The 12,128-nt window shown below is 44.2% G+C and overlaps 1 protein-coding gene across 3 annotated transcripts; it reads left to right on the top strand.

The window, feature by feature from the left end:
* The first annotated feature begins 414 nt into the window (after positions 1 to 414).
* On the top strand, positions 415 to 11,893 carry LOC132323776 (regucalcin). 3 transcript variants are annotated; one of them, XM_059839413.1, is made up of 7 exons: positions 415 to 555; positions 913 to 1,078; positions 3,846 to 4,028; positions 5,300 to 5,515; positions 6,973 to 7,104; positions 10,663 to 10,817; positions 11,550 to 11,893. In XM_059839413.1, exons 2-7 carry the CDS (start codon positions 916 to 918, stop codon positions 11,598 to 11,600), a joined length of 900 nt encoding a protein of 299 aa, XP_059695396.1. In that variant the 5' UTR covers positions 415 to 555; positions 913 to 915; the 3' UTR covers positions 11,601 to 11,893. The 3 variants fall into 3 exon arrangements, with proteins under 3 accessions (XP_059695396.1, XP_059695397.1, XP_059695395.1); XM_059839414.1 differs by lacking the exon at positions 415 to 555 and adding an exon at positions 559 to 651; XM_059839412.1 differs by lacking the exon at positions 415 to 555 and having other exon boundaries at positions 708 to 1,078.
* The last annotated feature ends 235 nt before the right edge of the window (positions 11,894 to 12,128 follow it).

The following is a 12,128-nucleotide window of genomic DNA, read 5'->3' as shown; positions in this document are numbered from 1 at the left end:
GCCATAGCATAGAGATAAGCAGGCGCAACAGACGACTCTATCTGCAAATTTTGTTGCCAGCTGTTTGCCTCCTGCCTTCGGAAGTTTTTGAGACGAAACAGCCTGGGGACTAAAAGAGGACAAGGCACACTGAAGGCCCGGGATATCTGGGTAACCAAGGTGCTGCTGCAGGAGCTGTGAAGGATCCCTGGTGCTGGAAGCCAGGGCCAAGTCTCTGTGGCCACCTCCAACAGAGCAAGAAGGCAGGGAGAAACCAAGCCTTTTGGGAATCAGTCTCTCCGGGGGCTGAGAAAATCGGCCACCGTAGTGGGTAAGAAAGCTCTTCTCCCTCTTTTACCTCCCTGCAGCTCTTGGAAGAGGGGTGCAGAGCCGCTGCTGCTTGGACAGCCGCCACCGCTGGCTCCTGGCGCTGGCCGTGCAGGGAGAGGAGGATCCCGAAGGGCCCGGCAGCCCAGCCCGCCCCTGCCGGGGGTACCCGAGGCAGGCGCGGCCGCTCCCCGCTGCCAGCCCGCTATAAGAGCGGCGGCGGAGCGCTCCTCTGCGCGCTGGGAACAGGTACGGCCGGGGCGGGCTGGGGGAGCGCTTCCTGTTATTATGAGTTGTTGATATTTATTATTGCTGCTCTTCTCTCCCGTGCTCACAGGCTGGCAGGTAGGCAGCTACACGCACACGCCTGTGTGTACATGACACGGTCGCACACACGCTGCGCCCCAGCAGCCGGGCATGCGGGGGCGGGCCCGCGGCGGGGCGGCCTTTGCCTCCCTGCGCCGCCCGCACCCCTATTTAATTTCCCCCCTCTCTTTTATCATTCCCCCTCTTTTTTTTTTCTCTTTTCTCCCCCGTCCCCGTTGGGTGCTCGCTCCCCGCCGGCCGCGGCGGAGCCGGTGTAACGCGGTGACGATTCCCCTGCAGGCCATGGCATCTGTCAGCATCGAGTGCGTGGCCAGGGAGGGCTGCAGGATCGGCGAGTCGCCCGTGTGGGACGAGAGGGAGGGCGCGCTGCTCTTCGTGGACATCACGGGCAGGAAGGTGTGCCGCTGGAGCCCGCTCACCCGGCAAACACAGGCCATTGCCGTGGGTAAGGAGCCCTGGAAAAGCCTCCCGCTGTGCGGGAGCTGCGTGCTGGAACTCGGGCTGTGTCCCGCGGCGGCTGCACGGTGCTTAGATCTGGACACCCTTCCCTATGGCCTGAGTTTCCTCGGTTGCCAGCGCACTGGGAGACACTAGACACAGACCAGACCTAGCCCTGGGGACTTTCCTATGATTTTTAGTACCGGGTTATGTTTCATCTATTTCCTTTCCCTGTAAGTTGTCCTCAGCTCACTCTCTTTTATTCGTACTTTGTCCCAGAGGTAAAGTTCTTCTGTTGGTGTCTGTAGTAGTTCTGATGTCAATGATCAATGCTCATAACATTTTCTGTATTGAAAGATGATTTCCAGTAATGCTTTAAGAAGTTGATATTTTTGAGGTAGTGGTATTAGCAGCTAGAGTCTCAATGGTTTGAATATTTTTTCCTAAAGGAAGAGAAATGCTAATTGACATTACAAAAGGATTGCAGATTTACTGCTGGATGTGATAGAGTAAATATTTGTGTTGGAAGACAGCTCCTTGAGTGGTTTCAGAACAATTTATTATTTTCTCATGTTCAATAGCACTTGGTGAAAATCAATTTTGTCTACCTATAAGCTAGATTCATTATTCATTATTCACTAGAAACTGATCTGGGCTTATCTGCCTTCCAAATTACTGTAGTTGCCAGTTTCAAGATGACAGAAGGCCTGATAGTGATTTTGGAAGTGTTGCTTCCCAAACTTACTTCCTCTTAGCTTAGCTGAGGGATTGTGCTTCTCCCTGCCTTTCCCCCAGAGTGATCTACTCTCAAAGGTGTAGTCTTTTGCTTGTTGCCTCTCTGGAGATGTGGAAGGGACAAAAGCTGAAGTAGCTCCTATTTTTTTTTTTTTAATTGTTTCCTCTCTTTATTAATAAAATAGTTATGATAAATAGCTGTGTCTTTGGGAATGTCACACTTAAAAGAAAAAAACAACCCCTGAACAATCAAAGAATGCCATGAGATTATAGTAGCAGGCTTCCAAAGTGGAAACTTCCAAAGAGAAATGATTCACTATTAAAGTTTTTAGTAAGAGAATTGCAACAACCCCGTGCTTAGAAACAACTTCAAATGCCCTTTATAACTTTACAGGGGGAACACCATAGCTGCATGACTGGGCCTGGAGGGGAGACCTTATGGTCAGTTTTCTCTTGGGTGTACGATGGTGCTGCAAATCAATCAATTCCTGCAGATGCTGCTTTGACAAAGCCCTTTGGAGTCACAGCAGACTGAGCTGGGTGTACAGGCAGAGGCACTCCTTGTGCTGGTTTGTGCAGTGAACAGTAGGGTGGCTGTGTCCTCGTGCACCCCTTTTCCCTGGGGTGATTTGTCAGGCAGGTGTGGAGCTGTTCTTGTGGCTGCAGGGGCACCTGGATGTCCAACACTGCCAGTGAACAGCTGTGCTTGGGGGCTGCTCCCCCCAGGGTGGGAGGAATGCCCTGGGTGCTGCCCAGGAGGAAGGACTCCACCAAGCCATGGAGTTTTCCTGGGAGAGCAAAAGTGGACTTGCAACTCCGTGCTCTGCTAGGAAAGCCCCTGCTGCTGATACAGGCAGAAAAACACTTTTATTAGTGTGGTTACTGGCAATCTGAAGAGCAGCAAAATTACGACATGTGGCAGGTGCCACACACGGCTGAGGGGACATTGCTGCCCTCTGTGCTGGCATGGGAAGAAGGGGTGGCACCCCAGTGTAAGCGAGCCCAGACCACCAGCAGGCTCAGCTGCTAGAGCTGAGCTTGCAGTCAGGTGTTCATCTCCAGTGCTGGAGATGGGCAAATAGCATTGAGATTTCTGTCGTGGTGGTACTGCTGCCAGGGCTCCAAAGGAAGGGGCATTGTGAGCCATGAGCAAACAGCTGGAAAGGAGCAGTTCCTCTTGTCACCCAGTGGTGGCTGGTGGTGGTTATAAGTGTTTGTGAAAGTATTACCTAATTATAGCCCTGCAAAGCTATAAACACAAGAGATGTTTCGGTTTTAAATTAGAAAATTAGTGCTTAGTCCCATTTATAGAAAATACTATGCCAGACTTGGTTGCCCTGCCTAAAGTTATTATTCCTTAGATTGCATCTGATTGTAGGCTTTTACAGAAATGTTGTCTTCGCACTCACTGGCTTTTTTTGCTAATTCCTTTATAATAACCTGTAATTGAGGTTTTATGCATAATAGCTGAAGTGAAATAATGGAAAGTGAGTGTCTTGTTTTAGCTCTTGGGGAGCTCTGCCACTCCTTGGTGTGTTTTTGGTGCTGCTGGAGGTTGAGTGGCACAGCAGAGTGTGGTATGGGGGGTGTCTCTCCTGCCCCATGTGACCTGTCCCAGTGCAGACATACTCTGCCTCCATGACTTCACGACTCATTTACACAGGAGCTGTGCTAAATAAACACCCTTGCTCTAGAGCTCTTGTGGCAATTGATTTTTCCCTTGGAGAGAGGGGAACCCACACAGTAAGCTATTGTAAAAAGCATGTGTTCCTGTCCCCCCTTTTATACTTTTTTTTTCCATAAAGCACCTAGCACAACTAGGTGCTGGTAATGATTATGGCTCCTGGTAGCAGTGGTAATGCTCAAGTTCACGTGACATAATCTGTTTCTATGCATTTAAACATCAGTTTTGTTGGTAGAAAAGTAGGTTGATACTCTTGGCTGTGTTTTTGCTGATTTCATTTGGCATTTCTAAAGTGGGCAGGAAAGAAATGTCTCTTCCTAGCGCGTCTCACTTTTCAATTTCACCCCGTTTCCAGATGCTCCTGTGAGCTCCGTGGCTCTCCGGAAGTCTGGGGATTATGTCATCACCCTAGGAACCAGGTTTGCTGCTTTGAAATGGAAAGAGGAGCTGGTAACCACCATTACTCAAGTGGACAAGGATAAAGCAAACACCCGGTTCAATGATGGGAAGGTGGATCCTGCAGGGAGGTATTTTGCAGGTATGCAGTCTCTTTCTTCCCTCTGGTGCTTGCTGGGCTTTGGTGATAAGATGCAGCGATCAGTTGTAGATGCAGCAAGTGTTCCTTCACAGTTAAATGGTGGGGATTTTTTTTTGTTGTCTTCAAACAGAGCTTAAATTCATTTACAAATTTGTTTATATCACCTGGGCACTATCTAATCTGGACTATTTTGTTAAAAAGAGGCTGACTACACTGAGCCTGCCTAGTTTAAGATACTGGCCTTGCCTCCTTCCTGTCAGCTGCTTGTTTTGAGGGGTGCCAATTGAAAATACTTTTCCAGTGGGAAATTTATTATATTGTGTGGTTTGTTCTTCATACCTCAGAATATTATTTCTAAAAACTAAGGGACTATTCATCCTGGAGATGAGAAGGCTCAGGGGATCCCACCTGTATGTACAAGTACCTGACTGAGGAGGGAGTAAAAGAGATGGAGGCCGGCTCTGGTCAGTGGTGGCACCTGAAAGACCGGAAGGAGTGGGCACAAACTGAAACTCAGCCAATTTTGTATGAACATAAGGAAACTCTTTTACTGAGGGTGACCAGACAGTGGAACGGGTTGTCCAGAGAGAGTATGGAGTCTTCATCCATGGAGATCTTCAGTGCCCAACACTGGTGGGAGGAACCTGTGGTGTCTGACCCTGTTCTGAGCGGGGGGTGATCCTGGATGGCGTCCAGAGGCACCCTCCAGCCTCAGCTGTGATGCTGTCCTCCTGATTTTTAAAACACCATTCTGTGCTTTGCTGTGTCATTCAGTCCCAAGACCTAACTTAACCTGCATTTACCCAGCCTCTCAAGAGCCAGTCTCAGCTGCCAACTTCAGCGTGTAAGGATGAGATTTGCTTTAAAAGAGGCTTTAGTGTGAGACTCATTCTGAGGGAGGAGGTAATTTTTTTCCACTCTCTCAGCTCTACAAGGCATTAAGATTTATTGTAAGTTAAATGCTGGCCACACCTGTCTTAATATACGAGTGACTGAATAAAACATTTTGCAGGAATCACGCTGCACACCATTTCTGCTGCACAAATATTCAACAAAAGAACAAAGGCTGTGTTTTGCCACCTTCTGCTAAAAGCAAGCACTTAGGAAGTCTGCCTTTTTCTTTTGCTTTTGACTCAGTTTCTTCCTCAAATTTCAGAAGCCCCCCTTTCTACGCTGGCAGTGTGATCACTGTGGTAGTGAGAGGCTGTCCCCAAACCTGGGGAAGAGTCCATTTGCTCTGAACCTGCTTTTTCCCCTTTGGCTGTGCACAGGTACAATGGCAGAGGAGATTCGTCCCGCCGTGCTGGAGAGACGCCAGGGCTCTCTGTACACGCTCTTCCCCGACCTCTCAGTGGTGAAGCACTTTGACCAGGTGGACATTTCCAATGGCCTGGACTGGTCTCTGGATCACAGAACCTTCTTTTACATTGACAGCTTGTCCTACTCGGTGGATGCCTTTGATTATGACCTCCAAACTGGAAAAATTGGTATGAATGGTTGTATTGTAAAACAAGTGCTCGTGCCTGAAGGTGGTGATGTTTGTTTCTGCTCTGGTTATTACACAGAGATGATCAGAGCTTTGGGGGATGGACAGAAGCCATATTAACCTCTGTCTGTGCCTGCGTAGGCTCCTGGCTCAAACCAGTCAGGGTCGTTTGGTAATACTATAAAGTATTTAAATTGGCACGTTGAGTAGCTATCTGTACTACTGTTACTAAACACAAGGCGTATCTGATCTTGCAGTAAAAAGGACAAAGTGTATCTCATCTATCTCTTCCTGTGGCTGCATTTCTTGTTACTGGCAGCACAGACAAAGTGACAGCAAGCTTGTAGTCTTGCACAAAACCTCTGCCATCTTCTCTAGATGCTTTTTCACTCTTCACCCTGTTTTGTGTTTTAAAATACAAGGAAGATTCTACAGAAAGAACATGGCAACAACAGTAGCAGTAACTCAAATCTTCCTTCATTAATTTAAAACAAAACAAAGCCTTAAGGGCTTCTACAAGCTTGGGCAAAAGAAAAATTCTGGTGACTTGGACTAGTAATTTGCTTTTGAGTACACAGGCTGCAGTATTTTGCTTTAAAAGAACCCAACCAATTCGATGTTTAGATTTAAAACTCTGAATTTAAAGTAATTTTGGATGTAGCACCTTGTCCTGGTGTCTCTCTGCTATGGCTTAGAACTGAATTTTTTCCTCGGAAATAGGGTACTTCTCTCTCTCAGTCATTCTCGCTCGCTCTTTCTTTGGGCAGTCTGACAATCCCCAGCAGCAAAAAGGAAACTCATTAAAAATATTGCTGCATATGAGAAACATTGAAGTTGTCAGAGCATAAAATAAACAATGTTGGAAAGTTGGGTTTAATTTGCTTTACTAATAGTGGATAAAAGTTCAAATAGAGTTGTTTGTTTTTTGGTCAATAGTATGCCTTTGAAATTGTTGCTTTATCTCCCCCCTCCCCCAACTCTGTGTTTATGTAAGCTCTCAGTTTATAGATCTGAAGGTCAGTTTTGTGTTGAAACAGTGATTATTGGCACGTTCCAGCAAACTGTTTGAAAAGTCTCCAGCTGGAGCAACCCATACTTGAAATAATTCAAACTGCTTTTAAGACAAGTAATTAATTTTATGAATATATCTAACATGAATTTATTCAGTTATTCATTTAATATTGTAAGTAGGGAACACAAGTGGTGCTAGAAATGAATGCCAGAAAGAAGGATTATACTTTCAATGGATTGAAACTGATCCACAGGCTTTCATGCTGAGGAACAACTGTCTCAGGAAACAAGCAGGGCAGCAGACACAATCTATTTCTTTCATGGGAAAAAAACTCAGGGCCTCAGCACAGCTTTTGAAAATAACAGTACAAATAACTCTGCTGGGCTGTGACTGATAAGAATTTTAACAACTGTCTCACTCGGTTCTGTGGTTTTTTTACACTGCAGGCAACCGTAGGAGTATATACAAACTGGAAAAAGAGGAGAGCATTCCTGATGGGATGTGCATTGACACAGAAGGCAAACTCTGGGTGGCTTGCTATGATGGTGGGAGAGTGATTCGCCTTGACCCTGAGACAGGTAAGTCCTTGCAAAAGATGGGCTGGAATTTTGTGTTAAACAAAACAAAACAAAACAAAACAAAAACAAAAGAAGAAATAAAAACATAGAGTGTGGGGTGCATTTTTTTTTTTACTTCAAAGAAATGGTATATCTGCTCTTTTTAAAAAACTGCTTTTATTGCTTTTGTTTTTTGCTTTTCTCTTATAATTTCAAACAATTTTATGTCACTGCTCTCAAAAATTACCTTTGTAAATATGTCTCCTTTGTTCCCAGCATCTGTTGTGTTGGAAAGATAAAGTTGCTAAGGAGACCATCATTCTGCTTGAGAATTTTTTGAGTTAGCATCCTCTTGCATCCTCCAAAATTAAGACCAGTGTTTATTTCATTTATAAATGGGAAAGATGACTTAAAACTGTTTTTGAGTCTTATTTCTTCAGTTTAGTATGTTATTTTGGGCAGCCTGCTGGATTTTATAACAAGTCCCATGGGACAACGATGCCAGCAACATCTTTTTTATTGTTGGAATTTACTTGCACGATCAGTTTTGCAATGAAATAATTAAAAAATGTTTAATGAATTCCACAGCATTTTATCATTCCCACAGTAATGTCTTGGGTGTGCCCATTGTCTGAGTCTGTTGTTCATTGCTGCTCTCATTTGGACTCTAGTGATGTGCCAGGGATGATTTACTCTGGGTAGAGAACACATGTAAAGCACTTAAGGGAAACTGAACCACACTGGCTGCAAGGGGCCATTGAGTGAGAATGGGAGCATGATTTTGTCAGCACAAGTTTGCATCATGCAGCAGAAGAGCAACTGCACTGGGGTGCATCTGGAGCCTAGCAGAAGGCCTGGGGTTTTTGTGGGACTGTGGATTCAGGGATGCCAGTGCCTTGTGTGCAGCAGACCCTGGCACATGTGCACCAGCCTTGCTTCTGACTCTGCTGGAAACCTCTACCATTTTTGAGTAGAGGTTTCTTGTTTCTTGTTTCTTCAGCTTAGTGTGTTATTTTGGGCACCCTACTGGCTTTTATTACAAGTCCCACAGGACACTGTTACTGTCCCCCTCACCTTTTGATCTGTACCCATCCAAAGTCTTGCCAACCTGTAGGACTTCTCCAGTTGTGCAGAGTCTGCACCTCAGCCCTAGGAGAAGGAAGCTCCAGTTGGGAGATGCCAGCAATGCTGTGACTTGTTTCTGGACCCACATCCTCTCACTCTGGTGGGCAGAGCATTCCTTGGTGACATCACCAGCCCTCTGAATACCCTCCTGGTGTAGTAGATTCAGTAATTTTTCCTCTCTGGTTCACTGTTTCTGCCTTTTTCCTGTCTGACCTTTTATTTTCCTTCCTTTTTTTGCTTATTTTCCTTTTCCTTCTCCCTTTTGGAGGTGTTTTCATATGGGAAGGCTAGAAGGAATAGTGTCCATAAGCAGATGTGTAGGGATAGCAAGAATACTGATGGCAGAGTACATATCCCTAATGCACTCCCAGTCTTTAACTATGCTCACAGATGGATGAGGTACTGATGTGTGGGTTGTGCATTTCTCAGTGTACTTCTCTTTCCTGAACCTGTTCTCTCTCCCCTCACCCATGTCATAGCACCTGCAGAGAACAGTGTTGTGAAGTTTCACAGGGTAGGTGTCCATGTCAAAAAGAGCCACCTTTTTTTCTGAATATCTCATGCTTACCTGCCCTCTCATGCTATCAATTTGAAGTGATTTCTAAAATCTGCAATTTGTTGAATTCTGAATGAATTGTATTTATTTAGGGCGATAACCCAGTCCTGTTCGAAGAGAATTCTATGAGAGCCTCTTTTAATGCACAGTAGCCATTAAGTGTGGCTTGAATGGCTGTCAGCCAGTTGCAGATACATCCACCAATAAAGAGCTCATTTAAAGCACGTGAGGGATTTTCAGGTTTCAATGATAACAAAGCCTGGACTTTGTTTTTAGGGCAATGGGACCAGGAAACTTGTTTGTTTGGCATCTTTCCTAAGTGAAGGTTTTGAGGTTCAGGGCGAAGCAGCTTTTCAGGTCTCAGCTTCTTTAGCAGAGGTGGCTGCTGCCTTTAGATTGAGGATGAGCTCCAGGGAAAGGCTGATGGCTTATCCCTGGAGTTTGCAGAGGACTCAAGGAGTGTCTAATGTACATGTTACCAAGTCTTGTCATAGCTTCTGGTCACTTAGTGACCTGCTAGTTTTATTTTGTAGATTGGAATCCTACAACCATTAAAGCGGGAAAAGACCTCTGAGATCATGGAGTCAAACCATCAACTGGCACAGCCAAGTCCACCCCTAAACCATGTCTTTAAGTACCACATCTACATAGTTTTTAAATACTTTGACGGGTGATGATCCCACCACTTCCCTGGACAGCCTGTTCCAATGCTTGACAATGCTTTCAGTGAAGAAATTTTTCCTCATGTCAATCTAAACTGCAATTAAATATTTTATAGTTCTTCCTAATTATTTTCAATATAATTTGACTTTTATAGTGTCAAAAAGATTTGCTATATTTGTCTCTTCAACAGAGACCAAACAGAGAGTAATACTCCAGATAGATTGTAGAGCATCCAGGTGCAGATTTTCTTGAAACTCCAGGGAGACACCTCAGAGATTTGTAAATGATATCTTCCAGGCTGTTATCCACTGAGAGCACTCTACAACTGCAACCAGGTTCTATCTCCTTGTCTTTGGGGCTCATGCCCCTTTTCCTACAGTCCATGATTTTTCCTTTTGAATGCCCTTCCTACTCACTTTCTCCTAGACTTGGTGTCAGTCAATTTCTAGGTTCCCAATATCAAAGTTACCTTCCTGCTATTTCAACACATCACTAAAGTTAGTTGCAGAAATTTTGGAAAAATCTGCTGCAAGATGTCTTGACAGCCTCCTGGTTAGGGCTGGAGGCAATGTGTTCACTACCCTCATTAAAACCGTTGTTATTTGTTGGCATAATAAATAGTATTATTTTTGGTAGTGCTGTTTTTTTATGAACATTGCACATGTCCCGTGATCCCTGTTTTGTGCAAGCTTGATTTGAAAGACTATTGAAATTTCAGGAAAAGCTTCTAGGAATTAATCTTCCTTAACCGCAGGCAGTAGAGGTGTAGCAGGAGGTACGCCTGCGTAACGCTGCACGAGGTCTGCTCGCTCCAGGCTGCCTTTGTAGTTAAAAGTAGAAAAGTCAGCAGGTCTAGGGCGTGATTCATGTGACCTGTTTTAGAGAGGAATTCTATCCCATTTCCATTGACTCCATGGACAGCTTAGATGATGAGCTCAGATACGTGTTTGTGCTGTGGATGTTAGTATTTAATTAGAGGACAAGCTGGGATTGAAGTGGGATTTGTTGGTGATACCTGAAACTGAAACTTGTCAAATGATGCATCATCAACAATAGGGTTCACAGAAGTCTGGTTTCTCCCTGTCATGGTGCTCGTCAGTCAGGATGGGACCTCCCCCAGCCCTGGTTCCCACTTTTGCAGAACATCTGGCTCCACCACGGTTATTTGTGATAATTTGTTTAAATTTGTTGTTCTAAGTCAACAAACAGGAAATGTCATGCATGTTTTCCTCCAGGAAAAAGACTCCAGACTGTGAAACTTCCCGTAGACAAAACAACTTCCTGCTGTTTTGGAGGAAAGGATTATTCAGAAATGTTTGTGACTTCTGCCAGTGATGGGATGGATAAAGAGTGGCTTTCACGGCAACCGCAGGCTGGTGGGATTTTCAAGGTGAATGATACTTCCTCCTTTCATTTCAGAAGGCTATTGTTTCACTCCTGACTTTTTCAGGTAGCAGAACTCCAGTTGGCAGTGGTGGGAAGCTGGAAAAAGGCAGTTGTTGGAACATTGGTCATATATGTTAAGCTGTTGTTTGTATTTTTTGTTCCTCTCGCAGAAAGTTAAACACATTTAGAGATTTGAAGATACTTCGGGGTTTAAACTTTGTACCAATGCTGATAGTGCAAAATTTCTATGCAATCATCTCTTTATACTTCTCCCTCTCCCAACACTGTTTGCATCTTCTATTTATGGAAAGGATAGGTAAATACTTACATGTCTTAATCAGTGGCAGATAAAAGCATCTGCTTTTATTTACTTTCTAGTTAATTATCAGGAAATTATCTCTTTAAAAAATTGTTCCACTGGGATTTGTTATAAAGTCCTGCTCTTTGTGTGTGCATGCCAAAGATTACGTTGTGAACTGCAGAGTTAAGGCTTAGCAGTATCGAAGAGAAGAGGGTTTGGGGAATGCACTCTGGCCTGTGATTACTGAGCTTTAGAGAAAGAGCATGCATTGAAATTCCAGTCTGTGATGAGCTGATGTGTGCAAAATATAGTAGGATGTCAAGTTGGAGGACACAGTCCTTTTCTAAATTAAAGCATGTCTAGTTTTGTAAGGAAACCAAGTGTCTGGTAATGGTGAATTATCACTCTATTTTTTTTTTCTCTGTGTTTTAACAGATAACAGGACTGGGCGTGAAAGGAGTTCCACCATATCCATTTGCAGGTTAAATGCACTCTTCAGAATGCATTAGAGAGGGCTGACGTAGGCAAGACATGTCTGAAGGTCTTATTCTGGTGTTCAGCATCTCTTGCTTGGAAGCCACAACACCATTATAATATTTCATCAGGAAAGGAAGAAAAACTGCTGAAATACATGGAATATTTTAAAACTGATCTTTTTTCTCCCTTTAAACTTTAAATATATGATGGTACTTTTTCTGCTGTGCTAAAAAGATTCTCATCCTAATAAACTACAGTTGTAATTCTATTTTATGATTAAATAATATTTTAATATAATTTTATTGAGTAGTCTTCTGTCTCATTTGCAACTTAAGCTATATTGTTTTACTGATTAAACTCGTTGTACTGTCTCTTTTACATATTTTCGAAGTGCCTCATAAAATGCCCTTTGGTGGTCCTACCACTGTTTTAACTGTAACTTCGATTGTCCTATGATGTTCCCAACAACTGAAACATTAATACTTCTCACTGCATCTGCAGCTTCCTTCTAAGAGGCCTCCGCTGTGGCTGTGCATA

This window comes from Haemorhous mexicanus, chromosome 2 (assembly GCF_027477595.1).
Source record: "Haemorhous mexicanus isolate bHaeMex1 chromosome 2, bHaeMex1.pri, whole genome shotgun sequence".
Classification (NCBI taxonomy): Eukaryota; Metazoa; Chordata; class Aves; order Passeriformes; family Fringillidae; genus Haemorhous; species Haemorhous mexicanus.
Note: the sequence above shows the minus strand (reverse complement) of the source record. Positions and strands in the feature narration are given on the sequence as shown.

Coding starts and splice junctions, on each gene's coding strand:
- LOC132323776 (XM_059839412.1), top strand. CDS start 724: ATGCGGGGGCGGGCCCGCGGCGGGGCGGCCTTTGCCTCCCTGCGCCGC. Junction 5,516..6,972: donor CCTCCAAACTGGAAAAATTG/GTATGAATGGTT, acceptor TTTACACTGCAG/GCAACCGTAGGAGTATATAC. Junction 7,105..10,662: donor TCGCCTTGACCCTGAGACAG/GTAAGTCCTTGC, acceptor GTTTTCCTCCAG/GAAAAAGACTCCAGACTGTG.